A 23,403-nucleotide genomic window follows, 5' to 3' on the forward strand; every position below is an offset into this window, starting at 1 on the left:
TGTGAGGTGTGTGGGGGGGGGGCTGAGAGAGCTCTCACAGCAGCTGCCCTTTCAAGGACAACTCTGTGAGAACTATGGCTGACCCAAGGCCATTCCAGCAGCTGCAAGTGGAGGAGTGGAGAGTCAAACCTGGTTCTCCCAGGTAACAGTCTGCGCATTTATCCACTACACCACACTGGCTCTGCAGCTGTGGGGGCCACTGCCTGGTGCCTCCTTCCTCTGGGCCCACGAGCTGAAGGGAGAGACAGACGCTTTTTCCTGACTTCTCCAGTCAACGGGACTAGAAAACAGGAGGATGGAAATCTATCCATTTAAAAATAATACGAGAGGACTGACAAAACGCAGCTTGCTGACCAATTTTCTATATGAATGAAAAATTATATTTTGGGTTAAGGATACGCAAGACACATTTCTTCACCCCACAAAGACTCCACACTGATTGGCTTAGCTCTGGTTATGGCTGGATTCCCAGCTTCGGTTATTTTACTGGGAGAAAGTCAGAACACACACTTCTTCTTTAGGGCTTCCGTCATCTTCTTTCAGAGCTTAAATGCGAACGTCACCCCGTCCCCCATGGGGAGCAGGCTGATGTTCACCCGTGGGTCACGAAAGAGCTTTTCGTTCAACTGGTGGATGCTCTGGGTCTCCAGGTCATCTTTTCGGGGGTTCAAGACTCTGCCCTTCCACAGCACCTGTTTGAGAGGGAGACGTGAAGGAAGGAACAAAATAAATAAATATACTGACTTTTTAAAAAATTGCAACCCATTTGCCTGTATGGCCAAGTCCTAAAATGGCTGTTGACTTCTGCTCAGCAAAACCAGTAGCTCTCTAGAATGACGGCCCTTTTCCCTGTACGGTCTGCAGATGGAAGCCATGTTGCCACTTCATCTATGAAGATAACAAGGTCATTCTCTTCTTCCCCTCCCTCCCCCAGGGAATTACATATGCCCAAGATAGCCAGCAGAGAAGGCAGGGCTTTTTAAAATCGTGCCTCCTGTCCAGGGCTTCTTTTGTAGCAGGAACTCCTTTGCATATTAGGCCACACCTTCTGGTATAGCCAATCCTCTGAGAGCTTACAGGGCTCTTTTTACAGGGCCTACTGTAAGCTCTTGGAGGACTGGCTACATCAGGGGTGTGTGGCCTAATAGGCAAAGGAGCTCCTGCTAGAATTCCACCCATCTTCTAGTGTGGAACTGCACTGACCAACAATCTGGAAACTGTCTCAAATTTAGGGGAGGGATGGGGTACTTTATTGATTCAATTCATTTATGCCCTGCCTGTCTCCCCAGAGGATCTCACAGGGGCTGCTGTCAATCTCTTCGGTTATATCCTTCCTATGGGAGAGAGAATGTGACTGGCCCAAGATCCCCCTGGCGAGCTTCTGTGACGTAAGTTCAGGATTTGAGCCTTCCTATGGGAGAGAGAATGTGACTGGCCCAAGATCCCCCTGGCGAGCTTCTGTGACATAAGTTCAGGATTCGGTTATATCCTTCCTATGGGAGAGAGAATGTGACTGGCCCAAGATCCCCCTGGCAAGCTTCTGTGACATAAGTTCAGGATTTGAACCCAGATTCTAGCACGACACTCTTAGCCGCTGCCCACAGCAGGTTCCAACAGGTTCTTCCCCGCTCCGCCTGGGAAGCCAGTCTGGATTTGGCAAACTTTGCACACCAGCCTTATCTTTGTGCTGCAGGCTTCGTTCACGCAGGGCCTGGAGGCACGTTCCCCATCTCCCTCAACTGCTGCTGCCTTTCTTCTCCACCAGACAGCAGCTTGTCCTCTCCCAGTAAACAACACAAACAGGCTTCGGTGTAAGTAATACAGAAACAGACTATGTACCGAAGAGCCGGGTGAAGAACTTTCAAGAGATTGTCTTGACCCATGCATAAGATGATGTTATCTGCGGCTCCATTAGAAATGATGCGCGTGAGAGGTGGAGCAGAAGAGCATCGAAGCCTTAAATTCTGGAAGAGGCAGGTTCTCCTCTTTCTCTCTTTGTGTGGACTTTTGTTGACACTCCTCAAGGTGCACGACTCTGGATCAACAGTGATTACGACGTTGTTTTGGACACTGACATTTACAAAGGACTGTTAGAGCAGGAGGTCTTAGGTAGATGGGAGTGTGGCTATTGGTAATTGTTATACAGTTATATGTGTTGATACTGGCAGGCCATGCTTCATTGAAGTTACTTATGCTTTATGAACGTATTTAATCCATGTTTACTAACACCATTGCTGAATAAAGTTCTATGCCACTAATATCTGTGCCCTGCAAGAGAAGGAGGAGGGGTGGGAACGAGCGCTGTCGAAACTCCAAAGGCCAGTAAAGCCTTTGAAGTGCAGAGTGCCTAGCTAGCCTCTCCGGTGCCTCCCGAGCAAAGCAAGGACATCACCAGGGGGGAGAATGCAACCATCACTGGTGTGAGATAAGCAGGCGTGTGAAAGTGTTACTTGCAGGGATGACTGTAGTTTTATTATGAGAAGTAGTTTAAAGCCCAAGCCTTTGAAGTGTATTCATAAATGCCAATGGTTCAAGCTATCTGTTATCAGTTTCAATGAATCCATGTAGAGAGTAGCATTGTTGTAATCAATAAATGAAATTCAGTTTTTAACAAAGACAAGTCTGATCATTTTGAAACTTCAATGAACCCTTTGCTGACAGATGCGTTGTAAGAGGACTTGACCAATATAGATTATACATTTTCAGTGCTTCAAAATAGCAGATTTGCATATTACTGTATTCTGTTTCTGTCCTCTTCCGGTAGCTGAGACGGGCAGGACTAGGAAGAGGGAGAAGAGAGCTGGGCTGCTCTGGGAGCTGGGGAAGGCCACTCATCCCCAGCAGCCGTTGAGGAGGACCTCTGTGCCTTTCCTCATTCAGCACAAGTTCAAAAGAACAACTTCTGGCCCTCCTGCAGTCATACACGTGGGAGGAGAACAAAGTTGGAGTCCGGGGGCAACTGGAAGACCAACAAAGTTTAGATTTGGGCAGGGGTGGAATGCTAGCAGGAGCAAATTTGCATACTAGGCCACACACCCCTGATGTAGCCAATCCTCAAAGAGCTTTCAAGGCTCATTTTTATAAGCTTGTGGAGGATTGGCTACATCAGGGTGTGTGTGGCCTAATATGCAAAGGAGCTCCTGCTAGCATTCCAACCCTGGTTCTAGGTAGAACTTTTAACTTGGCTGATTTTAGGGGTGCCCCTGGACTTCAACTTTGTTCTGTTGCTTTTTTTCCTTAATTTTATAAATTTTATTGACCAAATTGTTCTTAAAAAAACACCATTTACAGATAACAACAAGGAGAGTGAAAAATCAACCAAAACAATGCATATTTTAAAAAACTATAATCTATCCTATAACATTACATTCACAGCTAAACTTTTATCCTTCTTACAGATCAGTTTCTTCCAAGCAAATGCCTCTCATATAGTTATCTCGGGGAATTGGGAATTTACATAATAAGATCTATTTCCATCTCCTCTCATTGTGAATATTCTAAACATTTAAAAATGCAAAAAAGCTCTATAACTTTCATTTTCTGGCAGGATATCTCTTTCAGTCAGACAAGTGAGTATTGGATACCATAACCTTTACTGGTGAAATTTATGGGTCTTCCGGACTCTGAATTAATTAATATGCTTTTGGCAGATTCAGGCCTTCACGTTACACTCGCTCCAGAGTTTTGACTGCAGCCTCTAGAACCCGCAAAAATTACACAAAAAAGGGACATAAATGTCCCTTAGGCTTTGCATCCTTTCCCCCCCTCAAGAATGCCATAAGTTTCCTTTTCCCCTTAAATAACTTCTTCTTAAGTCTTCGTACATTATACTACAATCTTCCCCTACAAACGGCTGTGCGCGTTCTGCGTTTTATGTAAATTAGTTTGTTTTGATCTTTGCTGGCCACCCCTGGGGCACCACATTGACACTGGCAGGGCTAAGCACACAAACGGAAACCGAAGGGCAACAACCAAAGGGGTCTGGCCCTTGTCTCTTAAGGGCTCTACACGGGCCAGGGCCTTCTCAGTGGCAGCACCAGCAATGTGGAACGCCCTCCCGGAGGCCATAAGGGCCCTGCGGGATCTCTGCCAATTCCACAGGGCCTGTAAAGCTGAACTATTTTGACAGGCCTTGAATGGGTCAATGGGAGAGGACTGCCACCCTCCCCTGTGAGCGACATCACTCATGAGGAATTAGGATCACCGTCGGAAGAAAGAAAGTTATGATCCCGCCTATACTGAAGTTTTGAGCAGCACCAGGAAATGTAGTTTAATTGCTATTTTATTGTTTTAAACTATAACCTTAAATTGTTTTTAAATTGACTGTTAGCCACCCTGAGTCCACTTGCGGAGAGGGCGGGATAGAAAACTAAAGTGATAAATAAATAAAAATAAATAAGCAGACCATGCCTTTGACTGAGGTGGCCCAACAGACCCAAGACCAATTCAGGAGACAACAGTTGTGTGCTCTCTTTCTGCATTTTTCTGTCTAATTTTTTTTCCTGTTTATCAGCTGCTTTGAGTCTCTAGTGGTAAAGAGTGGGATATCCAGGGGTGGAATTCAAGCAGAAGCTCCTTTGCATATTAGGCCACACCCCCTGATGTAGCCAATCCTCCGAGAGCTTACAAAAAAGAGCCTTGTAAGCTCTTGGAGGGTTGGCTACATCGGGGTGTGTGGCCTAATATGCAAAGTAGCTCTTGCTAGAATTCCGCCCCTGGGGATATCAATACCTAAATAAACAACCAAAGGATAGGCCACTCTAGCAGTTTATCTGGCAAAGGTCTCTGAGTTTCTCCCAAGGGTGCTAGCTGTTGTTTCTCCTTTCCTTGGGGACAGGGTGAAAAGGCAAATCACATTTTTATCAGACAGCAGCTAAGTAAACAATACAGTCAAACTTACATTATCGATCGCTATGATCCCTCCTTTCCTTATGAGCCGTAGACATTTTTCGTAATAATCACCGTAACTCTCTTTGTCAGCATCTATGAAAGCAAAGTCAAAGGTCCCGGCTTCGCCATTGGCTAGAAGTTCATCTAGATGTGAAAAAACAAGAGAGCTTTTTTCCTCAAATGTCAAGAATTTGCTGCCAGCCTGTTTCCTCCTCCCCTCTCGAGCAGGGGCAGGCTCCGCTGGGATTTTTGTATCTCAAACGGAAGATAGAGGCCACATTGCCACTTGCAGGGCTAAGCACACAAACCCTGCCCTGGAAAAGACCAGTGGAGCTGAAGTCTCCACTTCTGCCTTAGTCCAAACATGCACGCCAGGCGGACAAACCTCTCTAGTGGCAGGCAGCGAGGGAGGAATCGCACCCACCCGCTCCCAAACTCAGCCACTTCCCAACACCTGGGCACTAGATGTGATGATGATGATATTGGATTTATATCCCGCCCTCCACTCCAGAGTCTCAGAGCGGCTCACAATCTCCTTTACCATCCTCCCCTACAACAGACACCCTGTGAAGTGGGTGGGGCTGGAGAGGGCTCTCACAGCAGCTGCCCTTTCAAGGACAACCTCTGCTAGAGCTATGGCTGACCCAAGGCCATTCCAGCAGGTGCAAGTGGAGGAGTGGGGAATCAAACCCGGTTCTCCCAGATAAGAGTCTGCACACTTAACCACTGCACCAAACAGCGAAGATGTCACACTGGAACAGCAACAGAGTCCAAGCCATGCAACAGAGAGAGACAGAGGGAGAGAAAGGGCTGCTTCTTCTTGATCCCATCCAGCAGGGTTTTTTTGGGTAGCAGGAGTTCCTTTGCCTATTAGGCCACACACCCCTGGTGTACCCAACCCTCCAAGAGCCTACAGGGCTCTTCTTACAGGGCCTCCTGAAACAAATGCTCCTTCTCAGAAGATCAGGGCTTTTTTTAATAGCAGGAACTCCTTTGCATATTGGGCCCTGCTCTCCTGATGTAGCCAATCCTCTAAGAGCTTATAGTAGGCACTCGACTAAGAGCCCTCTAAGCTCTTGGAAGATTGGCTACATCAGTGGGGTGTGGCCTAATATGCAAAGGAGCTCTTGTTACAAAAAAAATGCCCTGCAGAAGACAATGACAGATGGAGCTAGATGACTGTCTTTGAGGAGGATGTCCCATAGCTTTGGCCCTTTTTCTCAGCTTGCTGCCTGTCCAGTGTGAGGTGAGGGGGTCAACCAAAGCAGAGCCCTCCCCATATGACCAGAGTGAGTGGGCTGTCCTTCAGGGAAGTTGGTCCCAATTCTATAGGGCTTTAAAGGTCAATGCCAGCCCTTTGAATTGGGCCTGGAAGTAACTTGGAGTCAGCGAAGACGGGGCCAAGACCAGTGGGAAGCGGTCTCTATGACCCTCTCCAGTCAGAACCCTGTCCCAAATGTGGCTGAAATGTACTTTCTGCCTTCCTGATCTTCATTAGGAGAGCTGTTACAACTGAGAACCCTGGGAAAGATTTGAGGTAGGCTAAAAGAAGGGCAGTATTACAGACATTCCTTGGGAGGCACAGGGTTCGATTGCGAGCATCTTAAAGTGTTTGGGCAGAGGGGCTTCCACTCCACAAGCAAGCCCCCCCGGAAAGAACACACTTGACCTGGGGCAGGTGAGGAAGTGCACAAAACTGTGTTGTGAGCTGGCAAAAGGCAGAGATGAAGGAAGGACAACTCAAAGAAAAGATTGCTGAAACAGGCCCTCCTTTTGGGGAACAAAAGAGAAATTTTGCAAAACATGGCCCCCTCCTTTGCTTCTGCAGAGAAAACCATTGGTCTCCAGTGACAACGCCAGAGCTCTTCATCCCTTCTGTTCCCACCAGACTCCAGCTTTATATATATATTTTTAATGCCCATTTACTTACCAAGTGTTTGGATGGCTGGTTTTATCCTCAGGTCAATTTTATGCTCCACTCCTGCCTGAAATGACAAAGGTAACATTATTTGAAAGGGAAGGTGAGCGGCCATGTTGGAAAGAGGAGCCTGATGCAGTTCTGCCCCGCCCCCTTCCATCTTGCGGCCATTGCCTGAATCAAGTTTCTAGCTGGCTCCACTTAAAGGCCAAGGGACTCTGTCTGGCCTATGAATCGGAAGACGTTTTCTTTTGAGACGCTAAGCCAACACCCTCAGATCCTCACAGCCCCACAACAAGATGTGGCAGCCCACCTGACGACCCAATGGAAGTCCACTGAGTGACCTCACAGGGTTGTTTTGAGGGCACAACAGAGCGGAGCAGAAAGCCACGTGAGCCACACTGGACTTCCACTGACAAAGAAGAAAGAAAAGGGGAAGAAGACCGCAGATTTATACCCCGCCCTTCTCTCTGAATGAGACTCTCAGAGCAGCTCAGCATTTGTCTATAAATTTGTCTATTTGTAGATGGTCAACTGTCTATAAATAACAGTTAAGCTTCATTTTACTTTCGTTCTGGCAAGGAAAGGCTTTCTTGCCATAAGTGTTTGCTTTGCTGATTTATCTCAATAAATGCTTCTTCTTCATTCACCTGCGAAGTCCACTTGAGTGATATCCAAAGCAAAACCTTACAACAGTCTGCCTTTCTTTGGTTTCATTATACACCGTTTGTAGAATATTCATGCAAACACAAAACCTGCCCCCGGAGACCCGAGCCTAACTTCTTATTGACTTCTCTCATTGTATTTTTTTTAATTGTCATTAAAGAAACCATGAAAGTTAGGTTAATAGGTTAGAAAGGAAATCAAGGGGTATGTAAAAACAAACTGAGAGTGTTTAAGCTGGAGAAAAAGTCAGGGGTTGCTTGTTGATGACAGCTGTCAAGTATTGATGAAAATAAGACAAGAAACTGTGCGGCTTCAGGGGCTGGGGGGTGAATTGTAGGATTCTGCTCAGCCATGAAGAAGAAGATGATATTGGATTTATCCTGCCCTCCACTCTGAATCTCAGAGTCTCAGAGCTGCTCACAATCTCATTTACCTCCCTCCCCAACAACAGATACCCTGTGAGGTAGGTGGGGCTGAGAGTTCTCCCAGAAACTGCCCTTTCAAGGACAACTCCTAAGAGAGCTATGGCTGACCCAAGGCTATTCCATCAGCTGCAAGTGGGGACTCAAACCCGGTTCTCCCAGATAAGATTCCGCGCACTTAACCACTACACCAAACTGGCTGTCTGTAAGAAGAGCCCTGTAAGCTCCAGGAGGATTGGCTACATCAGGGGGGCGTGGCCTAATATGCAAAGGAGTTCCTGCTGCAAAAAAAGCCGAGCGGGAAGAAGGATCCTTGGAGACTCATTGCATCCACCACCTCCCCCCCCCCCGGGTCAGTTGCATTCACAGCAGGTACTCCTCTAATAATATTGCTTGAGCAAAGGGCCAGTTCAAGGTATTTTGTTGCCCTATGGAAGGTACAGCCACCCCTTTCTAGGCCCACACGGCTGCTGGGGATTAGCTTAGAGACCCACATGCAGTCGCTCCCCTCAGATCCTCAACCAGTTCTCAGAGTACCGGGACAGTCAATTTACCTCTTTCCACACCGGCTTCCCAATATGGGCAAAATCTTCATTGATATCACAAGCGACGACTCGGCCGTCTTCCGGTAAGACCAAGGCCATATTTAAGGTGTTGTACCCAGTAAAGACACCTGCGAAACACACCAAAGGAGAAGAAAGCGGTGTCGGTTTGGTGGGGAACTACAACACTTAGACATCACATTCCCTCACCTCGAGCAAGCACACTTTCAACCCTCATCAGCCTGACTTACAGAAAACTTGTGGAACCCCGGCTCCTCAAGGCTTATCTTCCAAAGGGGAGGAAAGTGCTAAAAATAATCTCTTGGGCTCACCTGTCATGAACCTGGGCCTCGTGAGGCCTACAGACTCCAGAGAAGCCTGCCAAGGAGTTACTACAGAAAGCCGACATTTCCCAGGATCCCCTCTGACTGAGTGGTGAGGTTTTGGAGGGAAACTAGCCCAGAGAGGGGTGGGCTTGGGGTCAAGCACAGACAGGGTGTGCTCTTTCCTGAACAGGCTGCAGGCAGGGAGGTTCTCTCTGGAAGACTAAGCTGGAGGCAGGCAGCTGGGAAGAGATCCCTCACCCAAGGGAGGTGGTGAGTTCTAGTATTAGAGCAGGGAATGTCTAGCTAAACACATCAGGGCTTCTGTTTATTTGCACCACCTTGACTGTATATATATTTCACTGTTTTTAACCACTTATTATTTGAACACTGTAAATAAACTGTTGTCATTGTTGTTATCCTATAATAGAAAAAAGTCAGGGTGAAACTATACTATCAAAACATATGTATGTAACAGGGAAAACCCTTTTGACCTCTGCTTCTGAGTAGACTCTGCTCCTAAACAATCTAAGATGAACAATATAAATGTGCATAAAAGGCACGTTAATATTCCCAAGCATCTACCTTTAAACAGACTGCAATATGACACACCAGAGTGCACGCAGGCCCTTAGGCATAACCTCTTCTCCCAAACCGTCTGCACTAAAATGAATTCAAACAGGCTGCAGAAAAGTAAATCTAAGTGCACGCAGGCACTTTTATAGGTTAAGAGTCTGCTCATAAGGAGACGCATAAACCAAAATCATGAGAAAACAGGCTGTAATGAATTCTTTCATCCAGATTGCACGCAGATACTTAAAGGCCAGTCCACATTAGTCGGTGCCAAACGTTTCGTTGCCTTTTTCAAGATTGATGGCTTTGAAGTGGAACTGTTGTTATCCTGCCTGGGTCCTCACGTCTCCTTGGTCACAGCTAAGAGATATTTACTAATAAGGAAGCTCCAGGGGTGGTTGGGTGCTCTGGGCCCTCCCATGCAGACCCTGACCAGAGGGGGGCAGCCAGTAGAAGGCCCTGCTAGGCCCCTGCTGTGTGACCCCTCCTGTGGGCAAAACTAGAGACCACACCAGGGAACACAAGGAGCTTCCATGAGCCTGCTTCGGTGGGGAGGGCGGGATATAAATCCAATAAATAAATAAGTAAAAATAAAATGATCCTGACTGGCCCGATCTGCTTCCACGCGGAGCTCTCTTGCTCAGACGTGAGATCTGATTGGCCCTTTTACGCCCTTCCCGTAAGTGGCTCAAGATGGGGAGGTCAATTATTGCTTCTTTGGCCTTTGTGGATTCCCAGCGCCCGGAGCCGTCTTGGCTGAAGAGGCCGGAGCAAGGGGAAGGAATGGGACACAGCAGCCTCCTTCCCTCGATGCAGCTGGCCCAGTGACCCTCACGCCCACCTCAGCCCTGCGCATTCATAAAAAGCAAAGGACTGGATCTTGCAGAGCCCTACCACTAACTGTGGCATCTTGCCCCGGCAGAGGACCTCTTCCATGAAGGGAAGGGGCCTCACGCCAGGCAAAGGGACCACCAGTGGGCCCCCACAGTACCCAGCAAACACAGGTTCTCAGATTCAGTCCTCATCTCTTCTCCATTAAAGCAATGTTGCACATAATTCCTGTGTTATTCAGATTCAAGTTGAGCTAAGCTGTGGCTCTGTGGTAGAACCTCTGCTTGGCACACAGAAAGTCCTGGTTCGATACTGAGCATTTCCAGGGGGAAAGGGCCAGCAGTGGGTGATGTGAAAGAAAAAGATATTGGATTTATATCCTACTCTCCACTCTGAATATCAGAGTCTCAGAGCAGCCTACAATCTCCTTTCCCTTCCTCCCCACAGCAAACACCCTGTGAGGTGGCTGGAGCTGAGAGAGCTCTGACAGCATCTGCCCTTTCAAGGACAACCTCTGCAAGAGCTATGGCTGACTCAAGGCCATGCCAGCAGGTGCAAGTGGAGGAGTGGGGAATCAAACCTGGTTCTCCCAGATAAGAGTTTGCACACTTAACCACCAAATGGGCTCTCTCAGCCTGAGACCCTGGAGAGCCGGTGCCAGTCTTGAGTAGACAAGACTGACCTTCGTGGACCACAAGGTCTGATTCAGTAGACGGCAGCTTCCAGCGTTCATGTGCACCAAAACCCACAGTCTGAAAAGGTAGCTGTGGAATTCTAAAACACTGTGCATTTGATTTTACTTCAATTTATATCCAGCCTTCCTCCAAAGTGGAAGGTCAAAGCGTCTTATTTTGTTTGTTTATCCCCCATTTTATCTTCACAACAATCCTGTGTATGTGAGGGGCATTAGGCTTAGAGTGAGCGACTGGCCCAAGGTCACCCAGCAAGCTTCCATGGCACGAGCGGAGGTTTCAAACCTGGATCTACCAGATCCCAGTCTGACACCATGGCACCACACTGGCTGGATGACAACCAGAAGTTCTCCTCAATTCACCAGATGGAAATGCTGTTCTACTCTGGACCTGCTGGTCTCACCACTCTCAGTCGCCCCTTTGAGCCCCCAAAGCCCACCCCGCTTGGAGGGAAGGTGGCTCAGTGGTAGAGCATCTGCTTGGGAAGCAGAAGGTCCCAGGTTCAATCCCCAGCATCTACAACTAAGAAGGGTCCAGGCAAAGAGGCGTGAAAAACCTCAGCTTGAGACTCTGGAGAGCAGGGGAGGGATGGTGGCTCAGTGGCAGAGCATCTGCTTGGGAAGCAGAAGGTCCCAGGTTCAATCCCTGGCATCTCCAACTAAAAGGTTCCAGGCAAATAGGTGTGAAAAACCTCAGCTTGAGACCCTGGAAAGCAGGGGAGGGACGGTGGCTCAGTGGTAGAGCATCTGCTTGGGAAGCAGAAGGTCCCAGGTTCAATCCCCGGCATCTCCAACTAAGAAGGGTCCAGGCAAAGAGGCGTGAAAAACCTAAGCTTGAAACCCTGGAGAGCAGGGGAGGGACGGTGGCTCAGTGGCAGAACATCAGCTTGGGAAGCAGAAGGTCCCAGGTTCAATCCCCGGCATCTCCAACTAAAAAGGGTCCAGGCAAGTAGGTGTGAAAAACCTCAGCTGGAGACCCTGGAGAGCCGCTGCCAGTCTGAGTAAACAAGACTGACTTTGATGGACCCAGGAGGGTCTGAATCAGTATAAGGCAGCTTCAGATGTTCATATGTTCACTTACCGATTTCAAGCACTTTCTTGGCTTTGATCAGTCGGGCCAAGTTTGCCATAAGCTGGGCCTGATCAGCACACACCAACATCACTTTCTGGGGAACATCCAACGTCAGCTAGAAAACAAGACCTCCATGTTAAAAGTTTTGTGACAACGCCCTGTTAACCCACAGAACACCACCAGAGCCATGTTTCATGCAAGGGGGAGGGAGGAGAAAGCCACTGGAGATGTTCCTTGGGTGGAAGCCCCAAATATGGGATCTACCGCTTCAAACTCCACATTAGGAATCCCGTAACTGAACGAGAAAAGACACCTCTGCAAAGGAGACTCTGCCATCTAGATCAGGGGTGTCGAACTTATTTGTTAAGAGGGCTGGACCTGACATAAATGAGACCTTGTCGGTCTGGAGCATGTCGGTCTGGGCCGTGCGTGTACCTATCTAAGATTAGGTATAAGAGATAAATTTTATAAAGGACACAAACACAATTAAAGATTTTTTAAAATAAAAAAAACTTAAAACATGTTTAAAACATTAGCACTCTATGGTCTTAAAGGTGCTTTCTTTGTCTCTCTCCCATGGGATCCAGGGGACTGGGCAAAGGAAGCTCTGGCTCTTTCCTTCCTTCCCCAGGGAACCAGGAGGGGGAGGAGCCTCAGCCAACAGAAGGAAGAGAGGCTTGGCTCAGCAGCTCTGCTGTGTAATCGAGGGAGCCTGGCAAAGCAAGCTCTCCCTTCCCACCTACCTCCCCAATGGAGAAGCCTCAGCCAAAGGAAAAAAAAAGAGGCTTTTTTCTGTAGCTCCTGTGCGATTGAGCAAGCCTGGCAAAGCAAGCTGTGATGCAGGAGGAAGCAAGAGAGAGGGAGAAGGAAGCAGATGACAGCCAGTTGCTTGGAGGCCTGATAGGAGCCCTCTGAGGACCTGATTTAGCCCCCAGGCCGCATGTTTGACACCCCTGATCTATATGAACCAACAGTTTTTAATCTAGGTGGTTTCTGTCTGTCACATCTCACCTGCACCTTATGAGGTGGAACAGCCCAAGGACAGATCTACCAGCTCGTTTTTTTATTTGACAATTAGTCCTAAAAACTGCTTCAAGTGAGGCCACGTTGTGGCACAAACAGGAAGACTTCCTCCTTGACACTTCCTCTTGTGACATATTCATCATTTGACCAGGATTTCTGCTTTCCAAGTTCTAATTATTTATCGATATCCTGCTTTTCTCCCCAACGGGTACCTAAAACAGCTTCCATTCTTCTCCTCTTCTCCATGTTGTCTTCACAACAACCCTGTGAGGAAGGCTAGGCTGGGAGGGCGTGACTGGCCCCCAGAGGCCACTCAACGAGGTTCCCTGGCAGAGTGGGACTTCGAACCTGGGTCTCCCAGCTCCTAGTCCGACCCTTTAACCACCACACCACACTAGTGCTGCTCCAACACTTGGCCCATGGAGGTGTTTAGAGCAGCATATTCAGAGTGGCCCAGAATGCCTTGGGGCTCATGGGTGACCTTCTGTGCCTCTCCCTTCGTTCTCCACAAGTCAGGTAGGGCTACCCTCTGGTGTCCAGCACTGGGATGCCCCACAGCCTCCTTGGGGGAGGGAAGCAGATGGCTCTGGTCCACACAGCCTTTATGATGCTTTATGATAACAAAGTCAGCTCTACTGGAACTTTGTGTCAATGGCTACTTAGCACCAAGAGTCTAAGGACGCCTGTCTGGCTTCGACAAGGGCCAGGGCCTTTTCAGTCAGGGCCCCTACCTGGTGGAATGAGCTCCCGTTAGGAGATCCAGGCCCTGCAGGACCTACCCAAGTTCTGCAGGGATTCTTCGACGGAGCTCTTCCATCAGGCTTTGACTTGATCCAGAGGGCATCCTATGCAGCCATTGCTCCCTCAGCACCCAGCACCGACCATCAAGGTGCGCAGCTGTGTTGAAAGCTTCCAGCCTACATGATGTTGTGTGGTTTGTTGTACTGATTACTGCTCTCAAATCCAATCGACATTGCTGTGGTGGTGATGTTTTTGAAGTGATTCATTTTCATGTTGTTTTAATGTTGTAAGCTGCCCTGAGCCTGCTCGCAGGATAGGGCGGGGTATGAATTGAAAAATTAAATTAAAGAGAGCCAGCCTGATGTAGTCGCTAAGTGCGTGGACTCTTATCTGGGAAGACCAGGCTTTATTCCCCACTCCTCCAGATATAGCTGCTGGAGTGACCTTGGGTCAGTCACACATTCTCTCAGAGCTGTTCTCTCAAGAGCAGTTCTCAAAAGAGCTCTCTCAGCCCCTTTACCTAGCCCACAGGGTGTCTGTTGTAGGGCGGGGAAGGGAAAGGAGACTTTAAACTGCTCTGAGACTCCAAGTGAAGGGCGGGGTATAAATCTAATCTCTTCCTCTTCTCATACAGCACAGAAATGGGAACGTGAGTCATCTTGTCAAACCAAAGGCAGGAAGTCTGACATTATAGCCCAAAGACTGTTCAGGGACAGCTTCCCAAAGCATCAAGATCTAGATCTTCCAGTTCCAATTAATGCTAAGCTCAGTACTGGCTCTCCGGGCAACTCTGACGCAAACTCGCTCGCTCACTGAACCTAATGACCGCTGAGTAAACACACAAATCGCATTAAGTGAGCGCAGGAGCCGACGGAGCCGACTGCTGCCATTGAAAGCCTCGGGGCACCTTAGAGCCTGACAATATTTATTTTGGAAAAACTTATTTATCTCACTTTGTATATAGGCTGCCTTCCTCAGTGACACCCAAGGCAGAGTACATTGTTTTTAAAAAGTTCAAAGAGCAATAAACTTGGATCACAGAACAGGAAAACAGTGCAGACAGCAATGAAAATGAGAACTATGAGGGGTTTTGTAAAAAATAGGTGGTGGAGCTCATTAGTATAACTCATTAGCATATGCCGCCCCCCCAGCCAAAAGCAACCCGATGCAAAAAGGAGAGCCCCGGGTGAGTGAGGCCTGCATGGGCTGGCTAGAGATCCAGCCAGCCCAAGCAGGCCTCACTCGCCTGGGGCTCTCCTGGGCCACCCCCCCCCCCCAAGTCAAAAGGCCAGCAGCCACCCACCACCCAAAATCACATAAGAAGTGGAGAAAAGGGTGGTGCAGGCTTCTCCAGGGGTTAATGAGGGGTGTGGCAAAGCCCCTGATGGCTGGCTGGCTGCGATTTTATTGTGATTGCAATAAAAAGTCCAATGCCATGCTGGGAATTATTAGGAAGGGAATAGAAAACAAATCAGCCAGCATCATAATGCCCCTGTATAAATCGATGGTGCGGTCTCATTTGGAGTACTGTGTGCAGTTCTGGTCACCGCAGCTCGAAAAGGATATTATAGCATCGGAAAAAGTCCAGAAAATGGCAACTAGAATGATTAAAGGGTTGGAACACTTTCCCTATGAAGAAAGGTTAAAACGCTTGGGGCTCTTTAGCTTAGAAAAACGTCAACTGCAGGGTGACACGATAGAGGTTTACAAGATTATGCATGGGATGGAATAAGTAGAGAAAGAAGTTCTTTTCTCACTTTCTCACAATGCAAGAACTCATGGGCATTCAATGAAATTGCTGAGCAGTTGGGTTAAAATGGATAAAAGGAAGTCCTTCACCCAAAGGGTGATTAACATGTGGAATTCACTGCTACAGGAGGTGGTGGTGGCTACAAGCATAGACAGCTTCAAGAGAGGATTGGATAAAAATATGGAGCAGAGGTCCATCAGTGGCTATTAGCCACAGTGTATTGTTGGAACTGTCTGGGGCAGTGATGCTCTGCAATCTTGGTGCTTGAGGGGAGGGGACAATTTGGAAGGGCTTCTAGCCCCATTTGTGAACCTCCTAATGGCACTTGGGGTTTTTTTTTTTGGCCACTGTGTGACACAGAGTGTTGGACTGAATGGGCCATTGGCCTGATCCAACATGGCTTCTCTTATGTTCTTCTGTGACACAGAGTGTTGGACTGGATGGGCCATTGGCCTGATCCAACATGGCTTCTCTTATGTTCTTCTGTGACACAGAGTGTTGGACTGGATGGGCCATTGGCCAGATCCAACATGGCTTCTCTTATGTTCTTATGCTCTCCTTATCCAGGGATTGTTATGCAGCTGCACCTACTATTCAATGGACAACGTAGGTGGGAGGAGAAGGGGGAACCCTCAGAAAGGCTCAGGAGCTGTGCTCCTGTGAGCTCCTGCTGAATTCAAGGCCTGAGAACTCCTGCCTAATCATGATGAGGTATTATAACACAGAAAAGTTGGTTACAAAGTTAGAAAGCAACACAGTAAAACCAAGGCGATACACACTATCAGAATAGCAACAGATCATGAGTGAAAGGGCAGGAAAGGTTGAGTCAGCACTTAGTTCTTGTGGCCCTTTCTAAGGTCATGCCGATCGCCACTTTGGGGTCAGGAAGGGATTTTCCTCCAGGTCAGACTGGCGCAAGGATCCTGGAGATTTTTTGCTTTCCTCTGGGCATAGAGTAGAGGGTTGCTGGGGGAGTGGGGAAAGGGGAGGTAGTTGTGAATTTCCTGCATTGTGCAGGAGGTTGAAATGCTTCTGTTTTGTGTTGTGTGAACAAGGGCAGGGATGCAAGGCCCCTCTTGACCTCCTCAGGCTGGCCTTTCTGCAAGGTGGGGGAGCCACCACAGAGAGGCACAGCTGCTGATCTCACCCATTCGCAGGGACAGCACCTTGAGAGGGTTTTGCTCAGAGGAGGGAAGCCATCTTTGGTGGACGCAGCAAGAGAGGTGATCCTGTAACCATGTTGGATCAGGCAATGGCCCCTCCAGTCCAACACTCTGTGTCACACAGTGGCCAAAAAGCCCCAGGTGCCATTAGGAGATCCACTAGTGGGGCCAGGACACTAGTGGGGCCTCCCACTGTGCCTCCCCCAAGCACTGAGAATACAGAGCACCCCTTGCCCCAGACAAAGAGTTTCAATGATAAGCTGTGCCTAACAGCTACAGATGGACCTCTGCTCCAATCCCCTCTTGAAGCTGGCTATGCTTGTAGCCACCACCACCTCCTGTGGCAGTGAATTCCACATGTTAATTATCCTTTGGGTGAAGAAGGACTTCCTTTTATCCATTCTAACCTGACTGCTCAGCAATTTCATTGAGTGGCCACGAGTTCTTGTATTGAGTGAAAGGGAGAAAAGTACTTCTTTCTCTACTTTCTCTATTCCATGCATAATCTTGTAAACCTTATCATGTCACCCCGCAGTCGACGTTTCTCCAAGCTAAAAAGCCCCAAGCGTTTTAACCTTTCTCCATAGGGAAAGTGTTCCAGTCCTTTAATCATTCCAGTTGCCCTTCAGTTCATGCTGAAATACATCCTGCTCCCCTTTCAGGTGCCTTCGGTTTCCTGTTTTGTTCATCTAGAGGAGGGGTCCCCAACTTTTAGAAGCCTGGGGAGCACTTTCAGAATCCTGACAGACAAAATGGCTGCCACAAAGACAATATGGCTGCCACTGGAGGTGGGGCAGGTCAGGCAGAGGAAGCCCAGGGACAGGGGAGAAGTGGGGTAATCTTAGAAATACCCCAAGAAAGAGGAGTGGCAGGGAAGGCAGCTGCCACTGAAATTTCATTATTTCCATCTACACAGCCCATCAGATCTCACAGGACCAGTCAGAAACCTGGAGGGGCAAAAGCCCAACTGGCCCCACCTACTTTATCAAAAGAATTGGGGAAACCAGGAAAGAAGGGGGACCCCCGTCTAGAGTTAGAGGCTGCTTACGGGGGGGGGGGGTGAGGGAGGAGAGAGAGGAGACATCTGGTTTCATAGTGGCAAATACCAAGATGGCCCCTGCCAGCATTTGCCAAAACATCTCCTGTTGGAGAAAAAGCCCCACCCCAAATCCAGACTAACCAATCTCAGCTTCTTCAGAGAAGGGTGTTCCCGCAAGGAGTGGTCCAGCACATACTGCTGCAATGGACTGTTCTCGCCTTTGCGGGTTTTAGGTTCAAATGCTGAATGGTATCTCCTGCCTGTCAAAAAAAAAAGTTCACCTGTTTATTTATTATAGTCAATTTGTGTTCTGCTCTTTCCCAGGAAATATACAATTAAAAAGGCAGAATAATATAAAACAATATAGTAAACTGAAGACAAGTTATAAACAAATTATGGATGGTGACACAGTTGGATACGAATGCTCTCAAGGTATTCTGGAGCAGCTCATGGCAAAAGGGGTCAAGTAACCCTCCTCCCAAGGCCCAGGGGGTGGGCGCAGTTTGCAGAATGCCAGCTGGCTTCAGAGGGTGGGGGGCACTTCAGGCTAATTTCACGAAGAAGAAGATGATGACTGCAGATTTATACCCATCCTTCTCTCTGAATCAGAGTCTCAGAGCTGCTTACAATCTCCCCCCCCCCCAACATCAGACACTCTGTGGGGTGGGTGGGGCTGAGAGAGCTCTCACAGCAGCTGCCTTTTCAATGACAACTCCTACAAGAGGTATGGCTGACCCAAGGCCATTCCAGCAGCTGCAAGTGGAGGAGTGGGGAATCAAACCCGGTTCTCCCAGGCAAGAGTCCGCAAACTTAACTACTACACCAAACTGGCTTAAGAAGGAGGGCAAATAGATGGGGGAGGGAGAGGTGGAAAGAAAGCAACTTTAACTTTAAGTGCATTATTCAAGCCACCAGCTGGCTTGGCTTGGAGAAGCCAAATCCAAAACCAAATACCTTTATTGGCATAGAAATAAAAAGTACAGCATAGCAAATTTACATGGAGTTTCAGCTATTAAAACCAGTCAAACATCAAGAAGGGGAGCTAGTCTTTTGCTCCCTGATTGTTATGGCAGCCAAAAGGTACTTTGCAACCAGGCTTGTGATATGGGAACATTGGTCAGATAGTACAAAAAAAACTAACTTCACTTCAGGTAATCCATAAAAATTAGACAGAATAGGTTTGATTATGCAGTCACTTCCCCATAAAAATCACAATAAAGTAAGACATGGGCGACAGTTTCAAGGTGCCTTCCATTACATGGGCAGACTCTATCTTGATAAGGGATGTTGGCAAACCTCCCAGACAATACCTCTGAGGGTAGAACATCGAGTCTTGCTAACATAAAGGAGTGGCGTAACTGGGGTGAAGTAATCTGGGAAAGGTTGGCAGCAGGCAGCCCATGATCTGGGAAGATACCAAATGCTAAAGGGGAACAAGTTTTATGTCCAGAAGAACAAATATCTCAATATCTAAGATCCTCTGTTTCACGATTCTGAATGCTTGTGTTTCACTTAGCATACAGAGGTTGTCCAAGGGTACACCTATGGAATGTATTTTCTTCTGGATCTGACTATACCAAGTGGAAACGAAGGAATCCACTAGCATCATATGGATATAACTAGCAGGGTCTGCCCTAAAGTGTAGGCGTAGCCAAAACGTAGTTAGTAGCCATTCCCTGGTCTCAATCAAATGGATTCCAGCCTCTAGGCACATTGCAGCATAGCTGACGCAGTTGGGGACCCCTAAAATATGACGTAAAAATGCTGCCTGAATTTGCTCAAGTTGGAAATTAAGGGCGCAAACCAAATGGGGATCCCATATAACAACTGAGAAACTGTTTTAGCATTAAAAACACGAATGGCAGCTGGGACAAATTGGTTGCCGTTCTTGTAAAAAAAGCTAACCACCACAGATGAATTACACCTTGCTGAGATGACTGCTTGCTTGCATTGTACTGTCTAGTTATGACTATATTGGAAAAAGACCCCCAAGTATTTGAAAGATTTTACCTGTTCAATATTATTTCCCTTGAGGCACCAGCTTTGAGGTTTCCAGGACTTTGAAAAAACTAAATTTTTAGATTTTACGTAGTTTATAGACAGGAAATTTGTCTCACGGTATGAAGTAAAAGCGAGTAACAGGCGTTTGAGGCCCTTCTGCGAACGTGAGAGTACAACTCCATCGTCAGCGTAGAGCAATAAAGGGATAACGGATGGCCCAAGTTTGGGAGAGTGACTATCAATAGCATTTAGAGAGGGGGCCAGATCATTCAGGAATAAATTAAACAAATAGGGGGCTAGAATACAGCCCTGTTTGACTCCCCAATTGGAAATTATCTTTGAAGTTAATGCACCTAGGTCATTATATCGCACTTGACAGCTATTAAGGGAATACATTTTACAAATAAGAAAAAGTAGGCGTTTATCCAGACCCATGATGTCAATTTGTTCCAGAGAAGATCCCTGGGAATAGAGTCAAATGCTCCTTTTAAATCAAGGAAGGCTGCAAACAGCCTTCTTCCCCCTCTACCACTGTATTTCTCTGTCAGATGGTTAAAAATTATACAGTAGTCCACTGTAGACTTGCCGGGACAAAATCCGATCTGTTCCCTACTTGGGAGATTTTGCTCTTTCATCCATGAAGTGAGCTTTCCCAAGAGGTGTCTCGCATATAATTTGCCTGCTATGTCAAGCAGACTAATTGGGCGATAGTTCTCTGGTTCTTGTGGGTCCTTCTTATAAATTGGGACAACTATGGAATTTGTCCATGATTCAGGCATGGTCCCTGTTTTATCGATCACTGTGAAGAGAGTCACCAGAGGGGAAGCCCACCAGTCAGAATTGCTTGTAAATAATTCTGGTCGGAGTCCATCTGGGCCTGGGGACTTCCCTGCCTTCAAATGATTGATCAGATTATTAATCTCATTAGGACTAACAGGGGGCCATTCAGGTAGATCAGGAGGGATTTGTTCTTGCTGATCAAATACAATGGTCAGAGGGTCAAAAAATAAATGATGGAAATGGTCTATCTAGATCTCGGCAGGAATGGAATGTCTAGAACAGTGGCTCTTCACATCAGAAGCACCAGTAACTAATGACCAGAAAAGCTTACTGTTAGAGGCAGTAGAGGCACTAATAAGTAAATCTCATTTCTTAATAGAGAATTGTCTTTTCTTATGAGCCACTGTATCTTTAAGCTTATTTTTCAGTTCGAAGTAGTTCAGGGAGGATATTAGCAGTGAGGCTGTTACAATAAGTGTGATGTACTGCATGCAGTTGGCATTTCAGTTTTTGGCACTCCTTATCATGGAGAAGCAAAGAGACAAATGCCTTCTCGAAGCTGGTTGATGGGGGGGGGGGGGCCCTTCAAGAGGCACGCAATATGTGTGAAAGAGCTACATGTGGCTCCCAAGCCAAAGTTTGGCCATCCCTGTCTTAGGTCAAAAGGAAGGGATCCTATTCTGATGTTTGTACTGCAGGGGCAGGGTTGGATCCTGAGTTAATTCTCCACCCACGGGCCTCAGCTTCCCCGCCTCCCCTCTCTGGCTGGCCTCCGGGAACGGCTGCTCCCGACAGGCGGGTGTGGGCTCTGGAGCAGGAAGGGGGCAATCCGTGGGAGTGGCCAAGTCAGCTCAGACCCAGCCCACGGGGTGGCAAAGGCCAGCCTGGTCTCAAAAGCTGAGTGAGGCTGGTGGGCACTGGGATGGGAGATACCCCCCCCAACCCTCCCCCCCAGGGTTGGTCCACAGAGGCAGGCAACAGCCAACCACTTCTGAAAGCCTCTTGTTTTTCCTGAAACCCCCACAAGGGGTTGCCCTCAATGGGCTGTAACTAGATGGCGTCCCCCCCCCCCCTTTAAATGAACCTGTTGAGCCAGTTTCTCGATGTCCAGTTTCCTGTTCCAGAGTGTGGGGCATTCAAGCCAGGCCTGGGGGCCAGCCCAGCTCTCTCCTCCTGGCATGGGTTCTCAAGATGGCCCAGGCTTAGCACAACTGAACTCCAAAGGGAGTTCTGGGCATCACATTTAAAGGGACTGCACACTTTTGAAATGCCTTCCCTCCATTGGAAATAATAAAGGATAAGGGCACCATCTTTGAGGGCTCCTAGAATTGGACCCCCTGGTCCGATCTTTTTGAAACTTGGGGCATATTTTGGGAAGAGGTCCTGGATGCTATGCTGCAAATGTGGTGCCTCTACCTCAAAAACAAGAGCCCCGTGGTGCAGAGTGCTAAGCCTGCAGTACGGCAGTCCTAAGCTCTGCTCATGACCGGAGTTCAATCCCGGCAGAAGCTGGGTTCAGGTAGCTGGCTCAAGGTTGACTCAGCCTTCCATCCTTCCGAGGTCAGTCAAAGGAGTCCCCAGCTTGCTGGGGGGAAAGCGTAGAGGACTGGGGAAGGCAATGGCAAACCACCGTTTAAAAAGGTCTGCCATGAAAATGTCGTGATGCGACATCACCCCAGAGTTGGAAACAATGGGTGCTTGCACAGGGGACCTTTACCTCAAAAACAGCCCCAGATACCCGCAGATCAATTCTCCATTATACCCAGCTTTAATTCTCCATTATACCCAGATCAATTCTCCATTATACCCAACAGTAGCTCTCCAGATGTATTTTGCCTACAACTCTCATCGTTCTTCAGACACCAGTGTCACTAATTGCAAGCAGGTAATTGTCAAACATGCGGATCCGTGAGGTGAAAATAATTGGAGGCTCACCTGGATTTTGCAAAAAAAGGTACTGGTGGATTCAAAGGCAAAAATGCCATCCCACCTTCCTCGCCAATTTGTTACGTCTCTTCAATAAACCCTCCACATCAGTCTTCAAGTTTGTTTTATTATCGCCAAGTCAGTCAACACACACAACATAAAACCACATCCTACAGCTGCAAAGTTCGCTCCCGACTTCCTATCTTAACTTATATATAACCCTCTTAAAGGGACATACACCACACAGTCCCAGCCAGCATGGCCAATGGCTGGGACTGATAGGAGTGATGGGCAAAAAACATCTGGAGAGCTACTGTTGGCCACCTCTGCCCTATGGGAATGAAGTCTCCCTGGGGAAAACCGGAGTCCCCAGCAGACACTTCCCTCCCCTCCCCCCCCCCGCTTTCTGATGGCCCCGAAGGGGCATCTCCTGCCCCCGCCTGGGGATTGGCAACCCTAGCTGGTTGCCCCCAGGCCGGTGCCTCCTGGTTCGCCCTGCTTCCAGCTCCCCGCGCCGCCCGGCCAGCCTCGCCGGGGCAAAGTCGAGGGGAGGCAGGGCAGCCTCGCTGGGGCGGGGAGCTCTCCGTCGGGGCCGGGAGGGAGCCTTACCCGCCAAGTAGCCGGCCGCCAGCGCCAGGCCCAGGGCCGCCGTGCCCACCGCCGCGTCCCTGGAAACCCCCAAGAGACGCATGGCGCCCGCGTCCTCCCGCGCTGCAGCCGCGCCCTCGGAAGCCTCCCGTCCCGGGGCAGGTCATGTGCGGCGGCCGGTGGGGCGGGCAGGGGCGGGGAGGAGCTCCGCGGCGGGCGGCCCGGGGGCGGGGGCGCGCGCCAGACGGTGCAGGGCCCGGGCTGCGCTGAACGTGGTCCCGCGGGCGCGTGGAGAGGCAGTGCCGAGCCGGCTGCGCGCCCCTCCGGCTCCCGGGCTGGAGATGGCAGCCCTCCCTGGCTGGGCTCGGGGGTCCTTCCCCTTGCAGGCCCGCCGGGGGCTTCCCAGAGGCGAAACCGAAAGGAAAGAGGCACCCGCTGCGTTCCCATTTGCAGCTCTCTGGCTC

At 48.7% G+C, this 23,403-nt stretch overlaps 1 protein-coding gene across 1 annotated transcript; it reads right to left on the bottom strand.

Annotated features, from left to right (window-relative positions):
• Window positions 1-357: 357 nt before the first annotated feature.
• Window positions 358-23,117, bottom strand: COMTD1 (catechol-O-methyltransferase domain containing 1). The gene is made up of 7 exons (XM_060236703.1): window positions 22,961-23,117; window positions 17,786-17,904; window positions 11,938-12,043; window positions 8,451-8,569; window positions 6,821-6,875; window positions 4,901-5,034; window positions 358-692 (listed from the first exon to the last, which is right to left on the bottom strand). The coding sequence occupies exons 1-7, from the start codon at window positions 23,040-23,042 to the stop codon at window positions 540-542; spliced, it is 768 nt and encodes a 255-aa protein (XP_060092686.1). The 5' UTR covers window positions 23,043-23,117; the 3' UTR covers window positions 358-539.
• Window positions 23,118-23,403: the final 286 nt, after the last annotated feature.

Source organism: Heteronotia binoei, chromosome 4 (genome assembly GCF_032191835.1).
Source record: "Heteronotia binoei isolate CCM8104 ecotype False Entrance Well chromosome 4, APGP_CSIRO_Hbin_v1, whole genome shotgun sequence".
Lineage (NCBI taxonomy): Eukaryota > Metazoa > Chordata > Lepidosauria > Squamata > Gekkonidae > Heteronotia > Heteronotia binoei.